Source organism: Siniperca chuatsi, linkage group LG4 (assembly GCF_020085105.1).
Source record: "Siniperca chuatsi isolate FFG_IHB_CAS linkage group LG4, ASM2008510v1, whole genome shotgun sequence".
NCBI lineage: Eukaryota > Metazoa > Chordata > Actinopteri > Centrarchiformes > Sinipercidae > Siniperca > Siniperca chuatsi.
In genome coordinates, this window is record NC_058045.1 from 18,862,715 (window position 1) to 18,890,242 (window position 27,528).

Genomic DNA, 27,528 nt, shown 5'->3' on the forward strand with positions numbered 1-27,528 from the left:
GTCATCGAAGTTAACAAGGATGCATAGTTTGGGGTTTTATGGAGCAGTAGACTTGTTTATAGCTCCACTTTTAACCAGTCCCCCTCCAGTGAATGGTTGAATGCCCTTGGCTTGGATGCAGGTATGAATACTAGACTTGTTAAGATAATTTTTAATGGTCCAGTCCCCATAGAGTGAATATGTAGCCTTCTGTAATCCTGAACCCTTTTTCAGTATTGAAAAAGGGTTACACACACACACACTCATGCATATTCTCCCTTTGTTTTAATATTTGATTCAGTAACCATTCAGATGGACTGATTTGATTTATCAGAGTTTAGAGAAATCTCATTCAGCTCTTCAGTCATACCATCCATATCAATCGCTCCAAATCAACCTTCTTCTGACAAGGTTCCATTTGCCAAGTGCTTAACCAGCGGCTCGGTCTTATCTCAACCAAAACCCCCTTTCCTGTCACACATGTGTGTTGTGATGTTGATGAGGCTCCATTATAGTGCTGGCAGGGGGTCCTTAGATACTCTGCAGGCCTGAGAGCCACTGAATGGGATTTAGCACAGGATGACAAGGGGAAGAGGAGGTAGCCAGAACTGTGCTGGTGTAGGTCAGTAGTTGAATTAGGTGTGTGAGTGCGAGTGTGTGTGTGTGTGTGTGTGTGTGTGTGTGTGCGCACGCATGTTTAGGCCTGCACCCTGGCTACAATTCTCATTTACTGATTTACAGTGCTGCTGACACCCCCAGTGATGCTGCTGATTAAACGGTAGCAGCTGTGCCTTTTTCTTTGTTTCTGTTTCCTTCTTATCTCTTCACTCCAGAACTAAAGCTGACATGTATTTGTGTGTCAGTGCTACTTTTAAAACTACACAGAAACTTCAGGAACAACTTTGATAGAGCAGTTACTCTATAGACTTAAACACTGCAAGGCTGAACCTCTGGTTTCGTCCATCCTTAACTTGGTCTCTTTTTAGCCCCGTAATGGCTGCTGTGGTTTAGCTTTGGTGTGCTCAGGCTGCCTGCTTTCCTCTGTCTGTGGTTTTTCGGGGAAAAGAGCCATTGAGTCTATTCAATTTGAATCCTGAAATAGATCAGGAGGCCAGGCTTGGAGAAAAATGATCCTCCTGACTGAAGCTGCTCTTTTTACAAAATGGCAGAGTTCATTCACTCAGTTCTCATCTTTACTGCCTGAGATTGGAGCGATATCCTGTTGCTATTGATGTTTTATTGCAGTTTTTTAAACCCTGAACAGGGGGTTTGTCAATTAACTGACAAAAGAAGGAGCTACTTCCTGACATTTGATTGATTCTTACTCTGACCTATCAGGTGTTTATTTGAAGGTCAGGTCAGTTAGAAGTGTTGGATTTCACTGGTGCTCCTGGGTAGAAGACATCTGATTGTTGTCTGTGGTGGTGGTTATCTCATGTCCTTATCATAGACATAAACAGTACTGTATTAAGGCCAGGTAGTGACAAGAGAAGCATATCTTTGCACCTTGGAGCGTCTCTTATTGTTCCAGAGAGATAACAAAAATGTCCTGTAATTTAGATATCTTATTCTGTGTATCTCACTCGCTAATTTTTTATTTTTTTTACAGTTCAGTCAAAGCAAATCTCCCAGATCACTATAAGCAGCAGCTGTCTTGGAGAAGGTAGACTTCCTCAGTGTTGGATGGTTGCATGTGCTGTTCACCCTTGCAGATCACATTAACTGCATCCATATGCCAATAGTTAGATTCCTCTGCTATCCAGAAGGCCAATTTAAGCAACAGTTGTGCAATATCAGGTTTGGCAGCAGCGGCAGGCTTAAGGGGAAAGTCATTACACAGGTTTTGTTAAATGGGTTTCAGAGTTAAGCTGTATTCAGTCAGAGAGCACCAATCAAAAAATCACAAAATCCAAGGCCTCTGCTTTCTAAGTCGTAGCATGAGCATCAGTGTTGATGGATGCATGTTTTGGTGTTGAGATGAGACCTAAGTATGAAAAAAGCAGTCATCATAGAGGGAAGGGGAGCTCTTTAGTAGCAAATTGAAGTATTTTAGAGAAAGCACTTAAACTAATTCTCCAACATAGCTCTGTAATGTGGCCCCGAGTGATTCCAGGATTAATTGGAACCAGGTTCTGGTAATGAGAAAGGCTTGTGGTGTACCTGCCAGAGGACTGCCTCTTTACACAAAGTTTATTTTCGAACCAAGTGTATTCAGTATTCAGCAGGCAAACAGTCAGCTAACATACAGCAGCTGACATATGCACCAGTGTGAGGCCAAAGAGATGTATGTTTGACACACTTAAATCAAGACTGAACCGTGCATGCGCACACACACAAGGACTTGTTGGACACACACGTGCTTGCACAAACACACTCTCTTAGACCAGACAGGACTCTCTTCTTTTGGATTTTCTCAGGGTCTCTGGTGGGATCAGGCTCGTGACGCAGCTGTTGTGACCAGCTGGGTTGACTGTGAAAAGGGAGAGGGGGCTGTGTGTGTGTGTGTTTGTGTGTGTGTGCAACGTAGTGTGTCAGTTGGGTACTGGTGGTGGTGTACAGGAGGAAAGGTAGTGAGTGAAAACGGCCAGTGGGGTGGGGGAGATGGTGTTGCTGGGAAAAGTGAAAGGGATAAGAGAGTGGCTAACAGACTGAGTTGAACAGCTGTCGAGTCAGTCACTCCTCAGCTCTGCAGCACTGACCTCCATGTCACCCAACTATACAACCCTATATCCTTATTGGCATTTATTGCAGATAAACACCCGCATGTCTGTCTTCCTGCTTCACGCCCTCCACCTCTACTTGAAAAGTTCAAAAGACATTAGATTTGCGCACGTGATTTTGTCATCGCTCTTAGTAGACTCATGTTATTCCACCAAGCCTGACCAGGTTTTCTTGATCATGAGTCTGTAACGCAGACTGGTTCCTGTTGGTGCCAGGCAGGCTGTGGCTGTCCCCCCCAGCCCAGAGACATGTGCCTGGCCATGGCCTCAGTTCCCCTCCACTCCTGCCTTCTGGCCTGCCCTGATCTGACGCTGATCTGGTGAGGAGAAAGAGGCATCTGCTGCCTTTTATGGCAAAGACTTGCCTGGGAGAACTTTACCAAGAACAGACAAAGCTGTGTGTGTGTGTGTGTGTGTGTGTGTGTGTGTGTGTGTGTGTGTGTGTGTGTGTGTGTGTTGCAGTGAAGACAGACTATGTACGTATGAGGGGAGGAGTGCTGGCATAGAGGAAGTTTTCTTTATCCTAAAATAAACTAATGGCTCCAGAATTTCACCTCCCCTTACCACACAAATGTTCGCAAGAAGTGGTGGAAAATGATGAAATTACAGAGGGAGGGAGGCAGGAAATAGCTCAGTGAAACAGAATGTTTTCAAAAGGAAGGGGGGTGGGGGGCAAGAACCGAGTTGAACCTTTCACAGGAGTCGGACGTTTTTTCTGAGAGGCTTTGAAAAGTTGTGAGAGTTGACGGTATCTGTAGATGAAGCTCCATCCTCGGGTAAATCTCTTTCACATGACGGAACATGTAGCTCACAGTGCAAAACCGCACGGACCACATGAATCTGTCTGTACCCTCATGAGCAGGAAGAAGGGGTTTTTTTTTTTGTTTTGAGGGGGAGAAGGAAGCAGACCGAGATAAGGAGAAATGAAACAGATGATAAAACAGGCAGGGGAAGGAGCCGTAAGTTAAAAAATAAATAAATAAATAAAAGACCAGTAATTAGAATGTGATTCAGAGTCGAGGTCATGGAGTGAGGTAAATGGGAAGCTGATGGGACAGGATAATAGTTGGGGACAGAAAGATGCAGGGAAAGTGCAGAAAGAGATGAAAAGAGAGGGCAAAGATGGAACTGCGAGGCCTGAGGCTTCTGACACTGAACAATAGGCTGTTTGATCAGGTTAGCCTGCAGCCATGAAGGAAAGGACAGAAGGAAATGCCTACAAGCAACAGGAGAAAAGAGGTGAAACAGAAAGTGGCCTCTCATTAATAATTAGCCAGCAGTGTAATCTGCGGTGTCCTTGGTTTTTAAATGAGGCCAAAACAAGCTCAGGACCTGTCTGATAGGAAAAGCTGAATACCTTGATGAATCATTACCCAACAAATGAGAACCTGAGTATTGTTGTGTGTCCGTGAACGTGATTGTGCAAGTTTTGGTCCTTCAGATCTTAACGTTTTCACAGGAGACCCAAAGGCAGTTTACAGCTAAGCATTTCCCCTGACAGCTAAATTAGACTACAGCGGACATGTAAAAGGGGGAAACTTAAACATTTACAAAGTAAACTGCTGCAGGCTCCGTATGCATCCACATGTTGACATGCCTTCCCTTGTTTGCTGAGGTGGAAAGCAGGGCGACGCTTCCTGGAGAGGGAAATTAAACTGCAGAGGGCTTTTGATCACTATGCTCTGGCCAAGAGGCCTTGTGCTCCACAGTCCTGTCGTGTTTTGTAAGTGTTTATTAGTTCCCATGGATATCAGCTGGGCCTGTGTCGATCTACCTCCTCTCCTCATTCCTTTCTCCCCCTCTGCTCTCACTGTACCTTCTGTTCTCAGTCGTTTCTCTCTAAATCTATTTCTAATATCTCTGGCTGCATGTGGACTGTGAATGTAAGCCCCTTTTCCTGCAGAAACCCCACCAGCCATGGCTTCTTTCCTGTAAAGTCCAGTGTTAGTCGAAGCAGAGCCTGAGTGAAAGTGAGAAGGGTTTTTTTGGCTGCTGCTGGAATAGTATTTATGATCCCTCGTCATTAGTGCTGTTAGAACAGCTCTCGCCGGTCCAGGAGCTGGAGCTGCCGTCTTTCAAGAATGGTGGGGGCATCTTGGAGTGTGTCTGGGAAGGAAAGAGGGAAAGTGAGAGCCAAGAACACATGGCTGGATCATTGTGTTTAGACAGAGGGTGTGGAGAGAGGAGGGATGAGAACCGGAGAGGGGGTGAGCGCAAGACGGGCAGAAATGAGGGTCAACGAAAGCACAATAAATTCAGGGAGCAAACTGAAACTCCCTTGTCCTTAAGCAAACCCAAACAACTAGGGCTGGGTTTAAAAAATCAATTTTCTGATTCAAATTGATCTTCATTTGAATTATCGCTTCATAAAATCTGAGATCGATCTTTTAATATATGACTTTTCCCGTGGATGTGTGAAGCTTGAATCTCGTTATGGCTTGTGTCCATATAGCCTAGCATTTTGTTTTCTGGCAGAGAAGCGCTTGAGTGAAGTGGTGAGAGAGAAAAATGCTGCACGTGGGTTTTGTTTCTATGACAAGCAGATTGACATTAGCTAGGTAGCTAAAAAGAGGAAAACGCCCAGGTCAGAAAGTGGTGTTTACCCATATTTTTTCGATGCATGAAGCTGGGATGTGGAATCCAGGAGAAGCTTTCTCCGGCCACGAAGTGCAGCGAATTGGGATCCGCTGATCGGCTCAAATACTTGGGGAAACTGTACAGATTTGGCTGCTTTCACTTGCTGTGCTGCTAGCTTGAACTCTTTCTCTGAGCTAAAAACAGCACATAGATGTGCCGAATGTAAGGAGAAGGAAAATAACAGCACAACATTTAGAAATGCAGTACTTGATGATTAAGGGACATTATTTCAACCTTAATGTCCTGTTGTTTTTCTTAATGTCTATATATTAATTTATAATATAATGGTTGGGGAAACACTGGAGCGTCTGAGTGGAAATTACAGCTCTGTTTATAGGTGATTTAAAGGGTCAATTCTTAATGTAAACATTCATATTTTTATAATGCGCCAGGTTAGAGGGTTCCTTGAACAATTTACAGCATTAGTTTTCTGAGAACCTCTTTCATATCCAAGCAACATTGCTATTGTTACTTAAATATCCCTAACCAAATCAGAAATCGAATCAGGAAATTAGTGGTGATATCCAGCTCTACAAACAACGGCAGCAGAGCCAAGAAGGAGTGAAATAAAGATGTAGGGAAAAGTTGGGAACAGGAATGAACAGAATACTGATCAAGTTGGCCATTGTTAGCTCTGACTTTCAAAGTGATGAAGAAGGACTGTTGGGCAGTCCAGTTACATTAGTCTGTATTTTGTAACGACTGCCCCAGACAACTCTTCCTCTGTTTATTTATCTCACTCACGTATCAAGCCTTTCAACCTTTGACCCCAGATTGCACTGCCTCCACTGATACAGACCAGGAGCAGGGGCTGGGGGAGGAGAGGTTACAGGCCGAGAAGTGCAGGAAGACTGCAATATGACATCTCCATGCTAAAACTAGAAATGGAAGTACAAGGCGCTGGGGACAGCTGTCTCGGTGGAAGCTATAGACCTAACATTAGGTCGGAGGTCAGAGTTAGGGGTCGGGTACAGCAACAGAGGACTCTTTGTTTGGTCTCTTTAGGTTGCTGTGAATTCAGGTTTGGAAAAGTCACAGAAAGTTTGTTTTGGAACTTTTTTCTGTGATTTTTGTAAGAGTTAAGAGATTCTATTGCCTAAGTTTTATGGATTTCTGGGTCTGAGCATAGGCTAACCTGCAGATGGCTTTTTCCATTTACATTGCATTTAATGCATAACAAATAACCTGTGCTGACTTCCTTGTTCATCAAGTGGAATTTTGCTGCAGAACCAACTCGTGCTGATTTGTCCTCCACATTCAGTGTTGGCTCAGCATTTGGCCGGCACTACCTGAATATTTGGTTGGATACTACATGTTTAACAGTGGCATCATGTAGGCCTGTCTGGAAAAGTAATATGCTAGCAGTCCAGCAAAGAGCTTACATTGCCTCCCATTAAGTGTCTGATTAAACAGTAAATGTACCATCACTCTTAGACACTTTTGAAATCTCGCTTTGTTATTTCCTTAATCTTTAATTGCCCTTATCAAGTCATTTGCAGCTCCTTAACCTGTCCTCTTTTCTTCTGCGTTTCAGGAAGTCGAAGACGAAGCCAAATGGAAAGAAGCCTCCGGCGGAAGAGAAGAAGCAGTACTTGGAGCTAGAGTACACAAAAATCCGTGTGGTGGACTTTGACCTCAAGGAGCTGGTGGTGCTGCCCAGAGAGATAGACCTCAACGAATGGCTAGCCAGCAATAGTGAGTGACTGGTGGTCATCAATGATAGAATATATGTAGGAACACAAAGCTGAGGATGATGTCCAACACATCCAACAGAAACCACTACTGTAATTACTAAGCCTGTAAAAGCAATTTAACATGCTCATTGTGAAAATATCTCATTTATGACACAAAAATCTTTTAGTCAAGCTCAGTGTTTGCTCCGACTTGTGTAAAATTTTCCTCAAGGGTTTGGAATTGCTTTTCCTAGTCGGTATGCATTTGTCATCTGGAGATGACAAGATGTTCCAGTGGTGCTGGAGATGCAACTCTGACAGAGCCAAGCTGTTAACATGATCCAGGTCTGGCACAGCGTTGAGCCTGTTCCCAATAACAACACACACACATCATTTACTGCCAGCAGTGTGAGAACACTGTTTTTTTTTAGTCTCATTGAAATTTATAGTTGTCATTATAAGCATCATTTCTGGAGTTGGGTAAACTCACTGCGGCCCGGCTGCTTGATCGATCTTATGAGACTTTTTATTTTGTCTGTCTCCCCCGACTTTGTTTTGGTTACATATGCAAACCAGCTAGGTGCTCGTAAGGGAAAAGGAAAAAAAAAGCATTCTTCTTCATTATTTTTTTGACTGATAAAATTCATATAAAACAGGTGGGACATGTTTTCACATGTTAATGTGTTGAAAGTGGAAGTTATATAAGCTGGCTTGTATCAACTTGTATCCACCACAAATTTAGTTTGAACACAAACAATAGGGCTGAGCAGTGTTTTGATTCAATAGTTTGTTTAATAAATCAATAATGATTGGAGTCATTTAATTCTGCCCACATGTATAAACAAATAGTACTTTGACTGAATATGTTTCCACTTGGTGGCTTCTTTGTTGAACAGTAAAAGAGGGGATGGGTCCTGCAGGGTTCCTGTGGGTCAGTACAACTTTTAAATTGTGTCCTTGGGTTTGTTTGTTCCATATGGAAGGAGGAATCACAATGAAAGTAATTTCATTGCTCAACATGACAGAAAATCATGGACCTGTTTTCACAAATTGGAGCCAGATCCGTAGAGCTGCTGCTCAGAGAGGTTCAGGGCAAAAGCCCAAATTATTACATAAAACATTTTAAAGAGTTGCCCATGGTGTCCAGACCTCCCAACCTTCTTTAGGTAGAAACTGTGTAATAAAATGAATGCCATTTTGACAACTCCCCCAATATGTTTTTGCAAGCTGTAAGTAAATCAATTGTTAGCAAAGAAAGGCAGTTTAAGGAATGTTACCATACCAGAAAGATCGCACAAGTCTGCATACAACTAACATACAAAACAAATGTTTTTGACTAAAAGCTACATTTTCTTCACAGGAATAGACCCTGGATTTGCCTAATGATTTGTTTTGCAGCATAACAGGCTGTGAAGGAGTTTCCCTCGTGGCAAAAATACATGTTTTCATGCTTACCAAAGTGGCAGCCTTTTTTTTTTTCCTGAGGCTCACACACTGTTGAAGGAAATGGTGACCTGATGGATTAGTGTGTGCATGTGACTGTGACTGTCCCAATGATCACAGTGACAGATGCACTGCAGTGTACTGTACTGTAGGTGTGTCCTCATCATCCATAGGCGAATGTGACATGAGAAAAATAGTCCACTTTTATGTTCTGGTCAGTGGTACTCTCTATGATTCATTCCTGTGTAACAGACCACACACTGAATAACATGCTGTGAACTTTCTCTCTTGTCTTTGCTACAGCAACAACATTCTTCAATCTTATCAACCTGCAGTACAGCACCATCTCAGAGTTCTGCACAGGGGACACCTGTCAAGCCATGACGGCCTGTAACACGTAAGTTATCTCCACCGCTTTTGGTTTATTCATCCCTCACCAGCCGAAGCCCATTGGTTTATTCATCAGAAATTTAGTCTCCCATTGGTTAATTCATCAAGGGATGTTTCCCCGGTCAGCAAGGGACGACAACCCATAGGGTGCACTCAGGTTCATTTTGGTCTTTTAACTAGCCACACGGTCCATCTTGGAATGTGCAGTATGCAGCTTTAATGTACTGCAGGGAGCTGTATATTTACCTAAGGCACCTGGGACACTGAGTATGGCATCTTTGTGTCTCCATGCTTGCTGTGTCTGTGCTGCAACACAGTGTATTTGAAGATAGGTTCACATTTTTTCAAGTCTGTCTTAAAACTATGATCTACTATGAGGCTTCAGCTGTCTGACTTGACAAATCAAGTGGGTTATGGTATTTTTAGTACCAAATTCCCTTTTTTTTCTTACTTTCCCTAGCTACACACACAGGTGTGAGCCAGAAAAAGTCAAGACACAGCTATTTACTCATTTTACCCAATTATTTATTTGTTGCGTTTTCAGCAGTGTTGGGCAAGCTACTTGGAAATTGTAGTGAGCTAAGCTACCAGATACTCTACATTAAATGAAGCTTCACTACACTGAAGCTACCCCACCAGGGAAATGTAGCAAGCTAAGCTACAGCAACATGGCAAAAGTAGCTTACTACATAGAAGCTGTGTGTGTATATATATATATATATATATATATATATATATATATATATATATATATATATATATATATATATATATATATATATATATATATATATATATATATATATTAAATTATTTATTTTTCAGTTAGCTGTCCTCTCTGCTCTCACTGCTCCAAAACCAACCACGCTTAATTTTATTCACTTTCTGCCAACAGAATGTGGAAAAAATTTTGTAGCTTGCTAGTGGTTAGTTGTTGACAAGTTGCTGGCTGGTGTATGCAGACTGCAAGAATTGTGATGATTAGCTTCGGAAATCACCTGAATGTGTAAACTCAAGCTTGCCTGTCTGTATTCCGCTTTATCAGAGACTGGTACGTGATGTCACCGTGATACAGAATTACTTCTGACGGCTACATATACACGTCTATGTATGACGGTGGCGTCACATACTGATCCTTAGCAGTTTTATTTCAGACTGCAGCAGAAAGCTCTGCTGCTCTTGATCTTCAGAAATGCTCACGTTTACTCGAAATTCTTGGGGAGCTTGTGTGGACGCTACTGCACCACTTGATCAATAAAAGAGCTAAGCTACTGAAAAGCTATTTGATTTAGAAAACAGCAACGCTACCACCACACTACTGAGAAGTTTACACACTAGTTTTCAGGCTGTAAAACCAGAGGAAAGGATATCCTGTTTACCGGTCAAGAAACTGCCAAGTGCCACTGTCCATACTCATCGATAACGTCGTTATTATAGAAGAAGATGCACAGATTTTGAGGAAAAAAGGCGGCACTCCAGAGTTTAAAAACAGCAAAAGAATTTTGGATTAATTTTATTCACAGGCTGACAAATTTAGATTCTGTGGTTGTTTTTGACCTCTGGAGTGCCGCCTTTTTCCAGACTCTATATATTGTCATGCCTGTGGTGACTGTGTATTCGTTTTTTGACTTGTGGATGAAGTCAATAAAAGTATCCATATGTCTGAGTAGGATAAAAGGGCTAAAAGAGCCATGGTATGAATTTGTAGTCTGGCAAAGGTAGAAGCCATGTGCTGTCTCTACTCAAGATCTATCAATAAGTTTCAAACATATCCAGTGTAGCTGCTGCAGTAGGCTTAGTTTGTATCAAATCTGACCACTGAGCAGAACAGTGTGACACTAAAGACACTGACTTAACTGCAAGTATTTATAAACTAGTTTGCCCAGTCAGGGCAGGGTGCCGTCTTTATGTGTGAACCCTTGTGTTTTGGAGAGAGGCCTTCATTTCCCCCATGTATAATGAAGGCTGGAAAAACCTGATTACCCACACTTAAAACCACAACTGTCATTACACAGCACACATTACATGCAGTCTACAAGTGCATGCGCTCACCCCGGACAAAAATATGGCAATGACATCAATGACAGACAACACAGCCGTTGAGAAATGACACATGTATGACAGATTTGCTGTGAAAGACAAACTTGTCACGAGTTAACCTCTCAGTCAACAGTGGATTTTTCCACTGTCACCTTAAGCTACTGCTACTAACCCACACCCTGAGAAAAAGAAAAAGCAAATGTGCTTCGCCTGCGGAGAAGAGTAGAGAGAGTAGATTAACATGTTTTTGTTTGCACTGTCTATTGACCTGTGGAAAACAGAGGTAATGTCAAGAGGAAAAACACAGAATTCACAGCTCCGCTCCGGATTCAACTAAAATGTTTAATGCATTTTTGTTTGACTAACTTAACTTACTGTCAAAGACGAGGCCCACCATTTATGATTGTACCTTCCCTACTGCCCATTTCCCGGCATACCACCCTCACCCTCTGTGGTGAAAACTGACTGAGCCACAGTCACAGCAGCGTCAGTGCCCCTGCCCGAAGGCAGAGCTCAGCACTATTTTTGGAAGAAAATGTTTCCATGAGCTATGAGGGAACAGAACCATTTGGTAGCTATTTAGACCCATTTGTATGGGTGGGTGGATAGATGGGTGTGTGTGTGTGGGAGAGACGGAGATGTGTGGTAATGGGCTCACACTGTTCATTAGCGTTGGGTTCTTATAGCCGGTTCCATTTTGGATTTGGTTAGTAAAATACACAGATTCATTAAGCTTCATTACAAGCTTCTTATCAAATATTTTATCCTAAGTCCTAATTGCAAAGAGTGTGCAAAACGTTCAGCTAGTCATTTAGCTCAATTGCAAACATGTAATCTGTCTAGCAGAACCTGAATTTCATCATACATCCTTTAAACATACACACTGTGCAGGTGCAGCCAGATATATATAGCCACATACCAACGTATATATTGTTTGTCCCCACACTGTAAAGTGTGCCACCATTCCCACCATGATGACATTTCATAGCCACCTAACCCCACCCACAGCACCAGCACCCCACCCTGTAACCTCCAAAATTACAGAGGAAACAGGGGATTGAATCATAAATAGTAAATAAATAAAAAATAATACATGAAAACAGAGAAAACAGTTATATATTCAAAAAAGTACCATTAGAACCCAGTTCATTCAATGAAAATACAAAAGATACAAAATAAGTTTTTCTTTTTTTAAATATTAAGTAAGCAAAAACTGCATACATTGAATAAGGACGTTGTAAAGATTAGTGTTCAATAAACTGCTATCAAGCCCCAACCTATGTGTTCATTAACAGTAAGTAAGCCATCCTCTGGCAGTATTGTATACTGTATATGGCCATCGTGTTATCATGTCTGGGTGAGTGTGTAGGAGTGGAGAAGGCATGTTTGTAGTTGTCAGTGTCTTTCCCACACAAACACACAGCCTAATCCTGTGTGAGTAAGTGTATTGTAAGAGTCTGGTCCTGGTGCTGTGGTCAGTAGGTCTCCTCCTGCTGGGTCAGTTATGTGGACGCTTTACATTCCTCGAGATTTGTAATGTCTGCCCCACTGCCTCCCAGACCCACGCTGCTAACACTTACACCTGCATGCTCATTTCTTTATCTGTTCGTTAATCGACCTTTCCAGCTCACTGATCAGTCAGCTCGCCTTTTGTCTCTGTGGTTACCTTACCAGTCCTGTTTCGCTGTCTCCTCCCTCGTTAGTTCGCTAATAGCCGCCTGCTGCTCATTCATCTATCTCGAAGGTGTCTGCTGACCTGCTAGCGTGACTAGCTCTCTGCTGCTGACCTTCTGTTTTGACATTTGTTAACTATGACTCCAATCCGCCCGCCTGCAATTCAGCTTATCTAGGTCACCCCTGTCGGAAATGTTTGATGAGCAGTGGGACTCACCCGGGGGGCACAGGGTTCAGCAAGTCCACTGGAATGAAAACACGCAAACGTGATATCTGGAAAAGGATGTGTTGGTAGGAGACACAAGAGACAGTTTGTAGTGTCACTGGACCGTATCTTCATTCTGATCTGTGTCATTCAGAAAGTGAGACGACATTGGGAGTGTGGGTTTTTCCTTGAATGAGGAAATAGGGCCACGCGATGTCTCATAGGCTAATTGCATCGCATGGGTCACCTGTATGTTGTTTTTCTTCCTGCCTGGAAGAACCACAAGCATTCTTTACAAAACATTCATTATGATGACTTAAAACTGAGTTCACAGTTGTGCAATGATATCCTGCACCTCAATGATTTGTCTTAAATGTTATTTTGCAAGGCAGATGTGACATTGATTCTCTTTGTCTTTCTCTTCCTAGAATATACTACTGGTATGACGAGAGGGGGAAGAAGACGAAGTGCACTGCTCCACAATATGTCGACTTTGTAATGAGTCTTTGTCAGAAACTGGTCACAGATGAGGAAATCTTTCCTACAAAATACGGTGAGTGTCTGTTTATCTCCTGCAGGGCCTCTGAAGGGTTACAGAAGTAACTGATGTTGTACTGCTGCCCCCTGTTGCTTCAGATGTTCAAATTTAGGGATAGAGTAAATGAGCGCTGGTCCAACAATAAACATTTGGAAGAAATTATAGTGATATTATTTAGGGCCACATTTCGCAATTATTTTCACTATCAATTCATCTGCTGCTTAATTTCTCGATTAATTGATTAATTATTTGGTTTGTATTATCCAAAGATAGTGAAAAATGCTCATTACAATTTCCCAGAACTCAAGTTGACATATTGTGATTGTTTTGTTTGACCAAAATCCAAAGATATTTGTTTTACTATCATAGAAAACAAAGAAAAACAGCAAATATTCACTTTATTATTCAATTATTTATTTCATTGCAGATTCATTTTCTGTCGATCGACTGATCAGTTAATCAACTAGTCATTTTAGCTCTGATATTATTCAAAAGGCCTGGGGTTATACTTTTAGTCTTTTTAAAGGCTGGTGATATTCTATATTTTTCTTATTGTCAACAAATCCCATGAAAAGACCGAAAAAACTACTAACAAGTATTCCTCTGTGCCATAGAGCTCCCTTGTTGTGAAAAACTATTAAAAACACATCACTAAGCCACACTGTTGCGCTGAGTGACATGTTGCTTTATTATGAACATGGTCGCTGTAGTTTATGTTGAGTCGATCCAATATACACTGTCCTGCTGCCGTAAATATTAGAGATGGAGAGATATTAGAGTGCCAACTGTGTTTTAATCCGCCGCTGAAAATAGTCCACAACAAATGCACTTTTTCCTCCTGTTTGAGTAACGTTTTCTAAAAACTACAGTGCAAAGGCAAGTATTAAGCCTCCTTTAAAAATGAAACAATATCTTTGTGACCAGTTTTTAAAGGTTTACGTCCTCAGTAGGAAAGAATAAGCCACAGACAGGGTTGAAGTCAGAAAGTATTAAGAGACAAACTAACACACTGTTGATTTTGGTCTTTCATGGGATTTGTTGATAACATATAAAACTACAGAACAACGCCAGCCTTGTCCTTACATATTTCTTCCTCTTGGTGATTCCTGTGCTTAAGCCAGTCTTTCCGGTTTTGTGTCCTTTTTCTTCCTGCAGGCAAAGAGTTCCCCAACTCCTTTGAGTCCTTGGTAAAGAAGATCTGCCGGTACCTGTTCCACGTGCTGGCTCACCTCTACTGGGCACACTTTAAAGAGACCGTGGCTCTGGACCTGCAGGGCCACTTGAACACTCTGTATGCACATTTCATCGTTTTCGTAAGGGAATTCAACCTGGTCGACCCCAAGGAGACCTGTATCATGGACGACCTGTCCGAAATCCTCTGCACCCCCGCCCCACCACCTGCGCCCACCCCGGCCCCATCCAACCCAGCCTCAGCGCCCTCCCCCTCTTCACAAAACCATGTGACGGAGAGATGAGCGGGGCGGTGGTGAGACAGCAGCCCCGGGGGGTGATAGAAGATAAGATAGAGAAGAGAAGGAAAGACAGCCTGGCCCCCTTCCTCGGTGCCAGCAGAACTTTAGAGACCTTCCGCTACCCTTATATTTCGCTATGACACCAACCAACCAGCCGGAAGGAAGGGGGAGGGTTTTCAGGGGTTGGGGTGGCGGGGAGGGATTTGTCACGCCAGCAGGAATTGGCGTGAGCGTTCCTCCCAGGGGCAAATCCCTCCCATCTTCTCTGCAATTTAAACTAGGAACAAAAAAGTATGTGTATGTTTTATTTTTGATTTTATTTCACTTTTATTTTTGTTGAAGTTTTATTCAGTTTTATTTTTTGTTGTGGGGGTGGGGGGGTGCAGTGCGTCCATCGGCCCTTCACCTCCCTCCATCCTCTACCTAACATACAGTACAGGAAGGGGGCTCTGCTTTGCTTCAACCTACTATTGTACAGTGTTGTTAATGTGTGGAAAAGAGGCGTCTCTGCTCACCTGCGGGCTTGTCCTTCCCTCCTCATGCAGCGGCGGAAGGCGGCCTGCAGGCGCACGGCCAATAGGGAGCCACGTTACTGCCTGATGGGGCGATACTAGCCAATCACTGTTTGGGTTGTTTCTGTGGGGGATGATTAAAGCGTTCCTACTCAGGACCTGAGAGAATATGTCACTGCTGCCAGAGAGAAGTTGCTCTCCTTTTTCATTCTCTGTCCCTTGTTCACCAGACTGCTCAGTCCTTCGTATGACAGATGTTGATCGTGTTTAACTACAGTACAGTCACATAATCACCTGGTGTTCCCCTAACAAACATGTCCCAGAGCCTACCTGTAGAGGGCAGCAAACATGTAGAGAACGCCACAGAAACAAGGAGACAGAGAAGAAAATATAAAGATTGTATGTTAGATATTTAACCTGATACTTTAAGAATGACCGGTGCCCGTATGAGGCTGAATCAGAGCTGTTTGCTGGCATTCAGCACAGCAGCGGCCCCTTGACCCACCACCACCACCACCCAATCCAGCAGCACAGAAGGACAAAGACATGAGGTAATGTCTGCAGGCCCAGAGAGGGAGAGATGGAGACAGAAAGAGGGGGTGGGAGTAGATGGTGTGGAGCTGCTCTGCTGTTTAACAGTCACCAGTATTCCCGGTGCAAAACTAAAAATCTCCACTTCTCCACTTGTTTTTACCTGTCCCTTTTAAAATTTGCTTTTTAAAAGATTATCAGAGGAAAATTAGTTAAGAAATAATAATAATGGTATCATTACACATGTATAGAAAATGCACAGTCTGCTTGGACTTTACTGTACAAAGAATCACAAGCGGGTTCTGTCAGACATAGCCTCTGTATGGAGGAGGAGTGGGTTTATAATTCTCCATTTTTATTTATTTTAATTTTTTTTTTGCAGGGTTCTTCAGTTCTGGCTCTCGTTTTTATGTATTTTAATTATTAACTAAGTTAAAAGCAATTTAATATTTTAAGCTCTGCGGATTATAATCTAATAAAAGAGAGAAATGCCACCCTGCCTCAGTGTCTTTTGTATGAATGTGTGAATGTTGGTGTATATTAAGCAAGAGGAAAGACAGTGTCTTTTGTGCAGCCACATAAAAATTATGCTGTTTTTAAAGGGGACCTCGACCAATTTTACATACACTTTACTCATCATGAGGAGCACTACTCAGCCTGTAAAACAGTCTGTAATGTCTGTGTGACTCTGGAAGAGCTTTGTGAATTAGGAGGGGGAAAATAACATGATGTCATTAGGGTTACATCAATTTGAGCTTGGTGACTACAGATTTATATCAGAAAACCTGCTAAATTTGAAAGATGTGGAAGTCAACCAGGCAGGGAGGGTCACATGAAAAGATGTTATTGGTTGCATTATGGGAAATGTAGGCTTGTGTTTTAACTCCATACTAGGTACTAAAATATCTCTCTCTCTCTCTCTCTCTCTCTCTCTCTCTCTCTCTCTCTCTCTCTCTCTCTCTCTCTCTCTCTCTCTCTCTCTCTCTCTCTCTCTATATATATATATATATATATATATATATATATATATAGATAGATAGATAGATAGATCTAGATATATATATCTAGATAGAGATATAGATATATATAGATATCTATCTATCTATCTATCTATCTATCTATCTATCTATCTATATATATATATATATATATATCGAGAGAGAGAGAGATAGATATGGATCATTACTACATTTTCGGCCTCAAAACTCCAGTATCAGTCAGACTCTGTGAGTCCCCTCACTTGCAGTGCAACAACTAGTTAGTGTCCCTTTATCATAATATTTGGCCTCTCCATCCACAACACACGTTACATGAAGCATGCTCCTTTATTGCTGTTAGATACATACAGTCACTCTTAATAATAAAAAAAAAAGATCAAATAGGACTTTCTCTTCATCATTCTGGGCTCCTCAGGTTTTATAACAGTCACGTCTCATATTTCTCATTCTGCATTCTGTCTTTGTGCATTTCCACACTGACCCTGAGTAAAAAGCTTGCTGATGTGTGCATACATTGGACTGTATGGGGAGATGTGATGCGGATTAGTGATTACAGGTCATCCATAACAGAAGGAGGATATTTATTATAAAATAAATATAATTTTGTCATTTAACAATCCTCAAACTTAAACAATTAATTCTCATATAAAATGCTGGCAGACATGGTTTACATGGATCCTCAGTTTAAGAGCACTCCATCCTGGACCTGCGGACCACCGAGGTGCCCCGCCGCCTTCTCACAGACGCCCGAAAGGTGACGCCCTCGTTCAGTTTAAACCGAGCGATGCCACCTGACTCATCCAGTTTCTTGGCGCTGCAGCACGGTGTCGGGACCTTCACGGCGTTACCGAACTTGGAGTAGTCCACCGCGTACATGCCGTCCTCCGCGGAGACTGTGGGCACGAAGCGCTGGCCCCACAGGATCTCCTCCGACACGTAGGAGGTCCTGGCCTGCGTGGTGATGCCCGTGGTCTCCACCACTCCCTCCAGCACCACGATCACCTCGATGTCCTCGTGCTGCAGGTCAGAGGCGGACAGGTCATACAGAGGGCTGTCCTTGTCGATCACGTGGCAGATGATGAGGGGGGACACCAGGAAGACGCCGTTGGTGCCCACCGGGTTATCCAAATGGATGTCGATCTGGTCCAGAGGCACCACCTCGCCCTCCTCGGTGGTGGTTCTCCTGACCACCTGCATCCGCACGGTGGCGCTGATGATCATGCTTTTCCTCAGGTCCCCGATGCGGATCATGAAGCACAGCTTGTTGTTTCGGACGGAGATGACGGCGTGCTTGCTGAAAATGAGCGTCTCCGCACGCCGGTTGGCCTGCGCAGTTTTCATGAAGATGCAGCCGAGCATGATGGCGTTGATGAGCAGTCCGACGATGTTCTGCACGATCAGGAGGATGACGGCGGAGACGCACTCCTCCGTGATCATCCGTCCCCCGAAGCCGATGGTCACCTGGACCTCTATGGAGAACAGGAAAGCCGAGGAGAAGGAGTGAATGTCCGTTACGCACGGGACAAAGTCGTCTCCTCTCTGGTCCAAGTCGCCGTGCGCAAAGGCAATGAGCCACCAGATCATCCCGAAAAGGAGCCAGCTGCACAGGAAGGACATGGTGAAAATGATGAGCGTGTGGAGCCATTTTAAGTCCACAAGAGTGGTGAAGACGTCCTGCAAGAATCGGCCCTGTTCACGGATGTTGGTGTGCGCCACATTGCAGGTGCCGTTCTTGGCGACGAACCGAGCTTTCCCCGGTTTCGCCTTGAATTTGGGCTGCACGACCCCCTCAGCCAAACGTGTCAGCAAGTAATCCTCAGGAATGAGTCCTTTCCTGGACAACATAGCGCTCCCATACTATGTAAACCACAGCCTTTTGTCTTTGAACGTCTGTGCCCGGCAGAAAGATGAAGTCTTTTTCTCTTTCCCGGTGCCTTTTCTTACCAATCTGTCAGCTCTTTGGCAGCTGTAGGGCGCGGGAGGGAGAATCTTGTTGTCGCCTGTTTTCTGGAGGTATGTGCGCTCCTCACGTTGCCTCCAGATCAGGCGCTCCACAACCGCGAAGTCCCATGAGAATATTCTTCTTCCAGCTCCGCAGCTGCCACCGTCACTCACGACACCGACCGACCGGGCATAGTTGTGGCACGCAATCCCGTCCTATTGTGAATCCACCCGCCGGTGGTGCCCACTCACCGCGGCTACGGGCGTAGAGGAAATTCAGTTAGGTATAAAATGTTGATACAGGAGCAAAATGGGCCTCTGAGCTGAGTTTTATTGCCTTTGGGTGAGAATGCAGGCTTTATTGGCGCAGTTGGCTCCGTGCTGACTCCGCCACTATAGCTCGGTAACGTGAGATGGAGACGTTGTGAGGTGGAGAGGCAGTCCCTCCCTCCACTATCTCTGTGGTACCCTTCCTGTGATTTTCAATGAGAATGCAGCAGTGTGCCCATTACGCATTAAAAACTGTTCAGTTGTGCAGCCTAAATGCCACAGGCAGCTCTTACTCTGACTATATCATGGGTTAAATATAGGGCACTCTACAGTAAATCATCTTCAGGTTGTTTGGTATAAACTTTACATAGACAGAAAGTGGGCTGTTTACCCACAGGAACCAGATTCAGTCTTTTCATTAACATCCAGTCCTGGGTTTTGAAATCTGATGTTCCTTCTCCTTTTCATACCACCCATGGAAAGACTTTATTCAACAGGCCACTGTGCTCCTCAGGCATCCATATAATGTCTAATGTCAGATGTCAGTCCTGGCTGCAGCAGGTGCAGCCTCTCATCCCACTGTGACACCCTTGAGTATATGAAGATGATCACCATGCTGTGTTTCTGGCTCTTTGCCTCGTCTTGCTGGACAGCATTATGTATTCCTCAGCTCTGCTCCAGGTCATTTTAAACCTGCGATCCACTGATGACTCATTTGTTTTGTACAGGCCAAAAAGTCTCACTCACACAAGCACAAAAAAACCCCAAGACATTTCTATCACTTTAGTCTTAATCCTAGTCCTTTCCCCAAACAACCCCAACTAAAAACACAAATGTACATGATAATTTATGTTTTATTAACAAAGAATTAGCTTTTTTATGTACAAATATAATACAACATGATTAAAAAATAAAAGGAGTATATTCCATGGGTCAATTGCACTTTGAATGTCTTCCTTTTATGCTTTCCCTCTCTCTTCTTGTGCTACTTGTCCGCTCGCACAAAGGAGGTGAAGACGCTGTCCTCTTTGTCCAGCAGGGCCTGGGGTGTGTCGTACTCCAGGATGATCCCCCGCTTCATCACAATCACCAAGTCAGCATTCAGGATGGTGTGGACGCGATGCTGCGCGGCAGAGGGGAAGAAAACCAATAACTACACTGAACAGCACAGAAAGACATCAGAGAAAGCTGCTCCACTCTGCATCTGTCACTAATTCAGGCTGACATCCTAAATGAGTCCCAAGAAACAAACATTCATTGCTTTATCACACAAATGTCTTACTGTACATAATTGAGTCATTTTTACACAGATAAGTACAATATACATGTAATTAAACTGGCTGTTATGATAAAGTAGGAGCTGAAATAGGAGGTTCTGGTTCAGGAAAATGTGCTTCCACAGTAAATACCAGAGGTTACAGTAGGCTTTTCGAGTCATCACAGGTTCCTTTTTCATGATTAGTTCATGTGAAATATCTAAAGTGAAGAGTTCTGACATTTTAACATTCATGGATGATCTTTCCGATGACTTTATCATGAAATAACCTTAAGAATCCAGAGGAAAATGTGTCCTGGAAGTCTGGCATCTGCTCTGATTTCCCCCTTCCTACTTTTCTCTCTTACCTTTTTCATTTTCAGCACAATCCTGCAGAAATAGTTCTTTGTCCACGCTGCATTTGTTTACAGCTTTACATCAGCAGTGCAGGACGAAGGTCAGCGCTCTCAGGGGGAGAGCTGCATGCATTACTGTAAATGCCTTACGCACAGGCACAGTGTGGGGGAGATACTCACTGCTATGATAACTACTGTTCGGTCAGCAAATGCAGTCATCACCACTTTCTGCAGGATGCTCTCCTGTGAGGACAGAAGCACAGGGAGAGGAGGTTGACTTCCACAAACTTGCTTTCATGTTGACTGAGAATAAAAGCAAAAGTACATGTGGGAGATGAAGTAAAACATGTTCCTTCATGCTGGTTTAAAAAAACATGTACTGTTCAACCTCTTGAAACTTATTTTCAAACTGTCACCTCTCTTGTTCCTCATCTTGGTGGGCCTGATTAAACGCTCAACTGTGTTTCCTCGAGGGCAGTGCAGCTTATTGAAAGCTAGAAATGTCGCTCTTTGTGACCGATCATTCAGGAGAGGGTCTTAAGAAAGAAGCGGCCATTTGCTGACACTGACTCCCCTCAGGCTCTGGAGTATTTTCCCTCCATTTCATTCTTTCGCTGTCTGCTTCATGCACACCTCCTCCACTCTGGCTTTCTTTTTATCCTCCTCTTCTTTCAAAAAGCGTCAGTTAAAGGTCCAACCCTGTGATCCAAACCTGACTTGATCCTGCTGTCACTCCCATAATAACAGATTAATGCTTTAAACAAACACTAGACAACAACTAAATCTAAATTATTGATGTTTGTCAGATGCTGTTAATATTTTCATTTATGATCAGTTGAGAGACAAAAAAAGCAGATTTTCTATCTGTCAATAACTTAACTCTTCAATTATATGTGAATACACCTTTAGATTTTCGAAGGCTGTTAAGCTAAGTGGTTTTCTCTTTATAAATGTCTCCATCTGTCTGCTTTTCCTCATTGTTCTTTGTTTCCATGCCAACAGATGAAAATTACCTGGTGAACTTTGCTTCACCCCTCACACTGAGTGAACCTCTTGTCTCCACCGGCTCCTCCATTTCAGTTTCTCTAATTTCCTTCACCCTGTCATCTTTCCCTTTATAGCTGATTTCCTCAGTGTGTCTCTCTACCACCCATAACACACTGACCGTTGCCATGTCTATGGATGCAGTGGCTTCGTCCATGATGAGGATGCTGCTCTTCCTGACGAAGGCTCTGGCCAGACAGAACAGCTGTCTCTGGCCCTGACTGAAGTTTTCTCCTCCCTCTGTCACCTGGGCATCTAAAGGGGGGGAGTACTTAAATATTTATGCATGAAACAGTATACAGATGTACAGATTGCTTTATACGTAACACATAACAATAAACTATTATTTTAGCTAAATGAGAGGACAAAGTTAATTGGCCATTATCTCTTGGCTTACAGATCAATATCGTATTGATTTTCTATTCACATCTCTGTGTTGTGAATGAGGCCAAGTCATAAAACGATGCTTGAAAGACTAAACTGCTCTCCAGTGAGCTATCACTCAAACAGAAAGTTGATGTGGGACATGGCACATTTTGAGGTTTATCTCACAAAGTCTGGATTCATATAAATAAATATACAGCAGTAATCAGGATCACATGCATGTTAAACAGGGATTTCTTTTAAACATATAAATATAAGAAAATAAAAATGTATTTAGCATTAAATAAGTATACCGTATGATGAAGTAAAACATTCATTTTTCTCCATCACTGCAGTAACAAAGACTTCCTGACTCTGCTTTATATGCAACATGAGACTCTACACTGTCACTGTACTGTTACTTTAAATAAATTAAAGGGTAAAATTAATTAGCCATTAACTCCTGGGTTACAGATTAATGTCTTAGTGAACATTTTGCACCAGTGAACATAAACTAAAGCAGTGAGTAGCTCAGTTTCACACCAACACACACACACATATTCGTCAGTCACGCAAGACAAGTGAAAGGAGGTTTCTAAAATAGGTTTCAGGTGAGATGAGCAGCGGCAGTCTATTATTCCACCAGAGTAGAGAAGGTTTTCTCTGTTTTGTTATGAGAAAAGTGTAGAGGATGACACAGACATAAAGAACTGAGTGATAAACTGCAAACCAACAGGAGCTAAAGTAAGACACCATGCATGTATGTAGGTGAAGTCTGCTGAAGAGGCAGACGGCTAATATCTGATCTGATCCTGAGACTGCTGCAGTCTGCAACTGTCAGGTCTCCTGTGTCAGAACCACGGCCTGCGGTGAGCTAAGAATAATGCGCCTGTAAAACTGTGCTCTAAGAACCAGCTACACACATAATACAGCTCTGACAAGGAAGGTAAAAAATTAATGCTCGTGTACTGTGATACAGCAGCTGACATGATGATAACACGTGACCGCGGAGAATTATTGTATTTATTGTACAGATTGCCATGCAATTAACTTATATACTGCATCATTTGCTAGTGTATTGAAATAACTATGAGCAGTTGCATGTGTAATACATTTGTTTATATTGGTCCTATCTTGTCTGTCACAAAAATCACAAATTTGCCTCAAAGGGTTTTACCATCTGTATAGCATACGACACCGTCTATCCTCAGACCCTTGGTTTGGATTGAGAAAACACCAAAGAAGAGACTCGTTAACAGGGAAAACAAGAGTCTACAGGCATGCTAGCTCTGTGTGGCTGTACTTAGGCACAGCGTTGCTGAGCTAAATGCTAACATCAGCATGCTAACATGCTAACAATGACAATGCCAAAATGCTAATGTTAAGAAGGTATAATGTTTACCATCTTAGTTTAGCATGTTGGCATGCTACCATGTGCTGATTAGCTCTAAAAAGTCCAACAAAAATCAGAAGATCACCAAAGTTATTACAAGAAATTTCAGCCAGAGCAACAGACATGCCATACATACAAGTCATGTGTACAAACACACACGCACGTGCACATACGCACGCACACACACACACACACATTAAAACAAACACATTTTCTCACCCAGGCCTCCTGGAAGGGATTTAACAACAGGCTTCAGCTGAGCAATGTCCAGAGCTTCCCAGAGCATCTCATCTGTAGCCTTCATCTCTGGGTCCAAATTGAACCTACACACACACAAACACGCATATTAATACACTTGTGCAACTTTTATTAGCTACATAGGTTATCCTTAACCTAAACCTTCAACATACCCCTTCCTTTCATTCAACACTAAGGTTTCTCTATCTAATTTATTTGTAATGAATATTTCAATAAATGGAGCAAAGCCTATGAGCCAGTTCAGACAGTCAACTTGAGCTGCATTGCTACATTCACACATGACATGCCTCCTCTCTGCATCACCCATCCAACATCTCCTTTCAATTTGCCGGCCTCAGAAATGTCCAGCTCTCCCTCTGCTTTGCAGAGACCCCAAACATGCACATCAACTTTACACAAAAGTATACTTTTACATGACTGAAATATTCAAAACTAGTCTGACAGCATCACACAACTTCTTTAATTTCTCCTCATCTGTTCTTCTCCAACATGACAACGCTTTTGTGGTCACTGCCGCTGAAGCCTAAAAATAAACCTCTGCAGTGGAGTTTTCAGAGGAATGTCCTCTTATCTACAAACCCTTGGCTTTTCTCATGCTTAGGATAAGTGTCTTTGAAGTGAGTCACAGTTTGCCAACTGGTCCTGTTACTGGAAATGTTCTGTGTGTTCTCCCTTCTACTTAAAATAGATTATCAGTATCACCAAATCTAATTCTCTTTGAGGCGTTGTCCTGCTGGTAAATTCAATTTCATCGTACCGGATGGTGCCGCTGAACAGGATGGGGTCCTGGAGGATGATGGACAAGCGAGACCGGAGGGTCTGCAGAGGCAGCATGGCGATGTCGATGTCATCAATCACAATCCTCCCTGTGAAAGAAAAAAAAACATGAATCACACACAAACACATAGACTACATTACAAAGTGCAGTAATAAAGAGAAAATTCTCAGCATTTAATACATCAGTAAACAAAGCCTTTTCTTGCTAAACTTGCATGTAAAAACCTTCTCATAGAATTTGAAAAGCCTTTTTAATTAACTACATTTCACATTAACTTCAATTTAAGTGTTGATGTTTTACTGTACCCTCAAACATGTCCACCATGCGGAAGAAGGCCAGGGAGAAAGAGGATTTTCCGCTGCCTGTCCTGCCACAGATCCCCACCTGAAAACAAACAAGTCTGACTCATCACTATCACCAACATTCAATCATTAATTTTTCTGGCATGTGCATTTCTGCATTTTAATACACAGGTTTCCCCAGTCTGGTTACCTTCTGCCCAGGGCTGATGTGTGCATTGACATTTTTGAGCACAGGTTTCAGTGTGGCGTCGTATCGTACGCTCAGATTCTGGATCTTGATCTCTCCCTGCCGGGGCCAGCCGTCAGGGACCTGAGACACAGCTGAGACAGACACAGAAACATCGGTGGATTTTAGCTTTTAAGTCCTTTTTTTATCCGTCAAGAAGCCAAAAACTAGAGGAAAACCGCTCGGTCAATATGATGATTTATTATGTTTAAATTCATTATCAATGCATCTTAATGCTGAACAGCCGCTGACCTCTTTGCAAAATCCCTTCTGGCAAAAAGAAAACATGCATGTAAGATAGATTAGGAGATATAAAGGCATTAACTGATATAAAAAAAAACAGCTAAAGGGGGATAAAGATACATTTCTAATGAGCACTATGATACCCCACTTGAGCTGACAATGATGAATGTGGAGTAAATGTAGTCTAACTCATGAAACCTTCAACCTCAGACAAGAAAGCAGGTGTGATTTTGTTGTGCACCTGCTCAATTAGTGAAAGAAGGTTTCATTTAAGACTGTAACTGTGTTGCTGCACTCACTGAGCAGCCCCTCGTAATTCTCTGGTTCAGTTTTGAGCAGGCCGTTAATCCTCTTGACTGAGCCAAGCTGTACTTCCATGTCTGCCAGGTTACGCACCATCCAGTTCATGTAGTTGGATACCTGATACATTGAGGGGGGAGGAGGCGGAGGAGAGGAAGTAGAGACAAGTTGGGTAAATGTCACTCTAGGCACACACTGGGCGTGCTAGGCCTCTCACTTCACAAACACCAATATTCAATCATTAATTCACCATAAACAGAAAATATGGTAAATGTTAAAGAATTAAATAAAGAAGAATGTATCTGATTATATCAAATATTAAAAAACATAAATGATTCTGGACACTAGCTGGACAATGTTGTTGCATTTCAGGGTGTAAGAGATTCAGTGGCTTTGCATGTTTTAGCTCAACTACACTTTTCACATCATCACTGTCCTAAAAACCTTGTATCTCCATAATGAGCTAAGAAAAACAGCTCTGTTTTCAGTTTTGTTATAATTTATTTTTCAGATAGTCCAATGGGTTTTTAAATGATTTATGTAACATAAGATCTAGAAGAATTTTCTTAACAATTCATTCTTCAGTTTATCTGAACATTTTAAAAACACCAAATTTGGAGACACATGGTTTTCACTGGACAGAAACAATATAGTGAGACAGAAACAAGTTTTACAGACATCTTCTACTATGGATGAAGAGGTGCAAGAAACTGTAAAAGGAACTTCAATATGCAGTATTTTATATTAATTCAGACTCATTTTACATTCTGACATATTTTCTCTTGCGAGAAAAGAAAGGGAGATATAATCTCTCCATCTGTCTCCCCCAAGTATGTATAAAAAAATGGTTAAACAGAGTGTTTGTGTTTCAAGTGGCATTTTTAAAATATGATTTTCATCAAGTTTTTCATGTATGAGTCGTAATTATAATTAAAAATATAGTTAAATATACCGAGAGCAGAACAAAACACTCTAAATATAAAAACTTTGATGTAGAATATGCACAATTTGCAACTGAAACATGTAAAACCACCTGTATTGTCTTTAAAGAGTGCAGGTAAACAAGCAAAAAAAAAACAACACACACATACACACACAGTCTCACCATGAGTGCGTACGTCAGTCCCAGTCCCACGAGACCGGTGGACAGCTGGTAGTAGAGAGAGTTAGTGATGGAGGCTACAGCTGCCACCAACACCACACAGGCTCCAACATACTCCTGCAGAGAGAGACAATGTCAACTTTACAGCAAGAAGATAACGAGCCAGGGAATCATTCAAAAAGGTAAATAACATAAACGCAGATCCATTATTATACAGTAGATCAGTTTAATGTCAACAGACGAGAAAGAAGGACATGTTGAAAAAAGAGCAGCATGCAGTCGATACATAAAACAGCACATGAACGTGGAATATGATCTTAATAAGACGATGAAAAATTCACTTTCTCAGTATTCCAATAGAGAGAGCAGTTACCCGGCAACATCAACAAAAATGTGAATCAGCTGCTGGCTGACAAACATTAAACAGGACTGATCTGAATCTTAAAGAACTGAACAGCAGACGGATCATTACCATGCGGACCTCCAGCCAACGGTTGGCTGCTGTGAGGAAGAGAGAGGCGATGTTGTTGGCATCAGTGAACTGCAGTAGCCTCTGTCTGAACCTGGGCTCATACCTGCCAATGGAAAAAGACACGTCTCAGTTTTATTTGTGCTTCTATGTCCTGAGAGTCCACCTGCCTGCACTCTGTGCTGCCATTTTGCATCCTGACTGGCTCAGTGTCAGCATGAACCAATTATGAGGAAATATTTTCAGAATTATTAAACTTAAGGACTTGTGTTTTGAATGATAGATATATTATTATTATAGCAGGAAGTGAAATAGTAAAAATAACACAGTTCAAGTGATAACAACACAATATTGTAGTTTTACAGCTGAACAGCATTTCACCATCCAACACTGCATCTAAAGCAACCTACTGTGAC

The 27,528-nt window shown here is 42.4% G+C and overlaps 3 protein-coding genes across 11 annotated transcripts in view; 1 reads left to right on the plus strand and 2 right to left on the minus strand.

Annotated features, from left to right (window-relative positions):
- mob2a (MOB kinase activator 2a) overlaps positions 1 to 16,308 on the plus strand; it is a 65,495-nt gene extending 49,187 nt beyond the window's left edge. For all 5 annotated transcript variants that reach the window (XM_044191893.1, XM_044191891.1, XM_044191892.1 and 2 more), the window contains exons 2-5: positions 6,871 to 7,031; positions 8,756 to 8,849; positions 13,190 to 13,314; positions 14,455 to 16,308. In XM_044191893.1, the coding sequence (XP_044047828.1) occupies positions 6,871 to 7,031; positions 8,756 to 8,849; positions 13,190 to 13,314; positions 14,455 to 14,774 (700 nt within the window). In that variant the 3' untranslated portion in view covers positions 14,775 to 16,308. The remainder of the gene's footprint in view (positions 1 to 6,870; positions 7,032 to 8,755; positions 8,850 to 13,189; positions 13,315 to 14,454) is intronic.
- Positions 16,309 to 17,125: 817 nt separating this feature from the next.
- kcnj11 (potassium inwardly rectifying channel subfamily J member 11) lies at positions 17,126 to 19,724 on the minus strand. Its single transcript, XM_044191908.1, has one exon. The coding sequence runs from the start codon at positions 18,655 to 18,657 to the stop codon at positions 17,497 to 17,499; it is 1,161 nt and encodes a 386-aa protein (XP_044047843.1). The 5' UTR covers positions 18,658 to 19,724; the 3' UTR covers positions 17,126 to 17,496.
- A 135-nt stretch (positions 19,725 to 19,859) lies between these two features.
- abcc8 (ATP-binding cassette, sub-family C (CFTR/MRP), member 8) overlaps positions 19,860 to 27,528 on the minus strand; it is a 62,972-nt gene continuing 55,303 nt past the window's right edge. For all 5 annotated transcript variants that reach the window (XM_044191899.1, XM_044191895.1, XM_044191898.1 and 2 more), the window contains 10 exons: positions 27,116 to 27,218; positions 26,647 to 26,760; positions 25,541 to 25,661; positions 24,963 to 25,093; positions 24,776 to 24,854; positions 24,450 to 24,558; positions 23,654 to 23,757; positions 21,800 to 21,933; positions 20,815 to 20,877; positions 19,860 to 20,146 (listed from right to left, as the gene is read on the minus strand). In XM_044191899.1, coding sequence (XP_044047834.1) covers positions 20,009 to 20,146; positions 20,815 to 20,877; positions 21,800 to 21,933; positions 23,654 to 23,757; positions 24,450 to 24,558; positions 24,776 to 24,854; positions 24,963 to 25,093; positions 25,541 to 25,661; positions 26,647 to 26,760; positions 27,116 to 27,218 — 1,096 coding nt within the window. In that variant the 3' untranslated portion in view covers positions 19,860 to 20,008. The remainder of the gene's footprint in view (positions 20,147 to 20,814; positions 20,878 to 21,799; positions 21,934 to 23,653; positions 23,758 to 24,449; positions 24,559 to 24,775; positions 24,855 to 24,962; positions 25,094 to 25,540; positions 25,662 to 26,646; positions 26,761 to 27,115; positions 27,219 to 27,528) is intronic.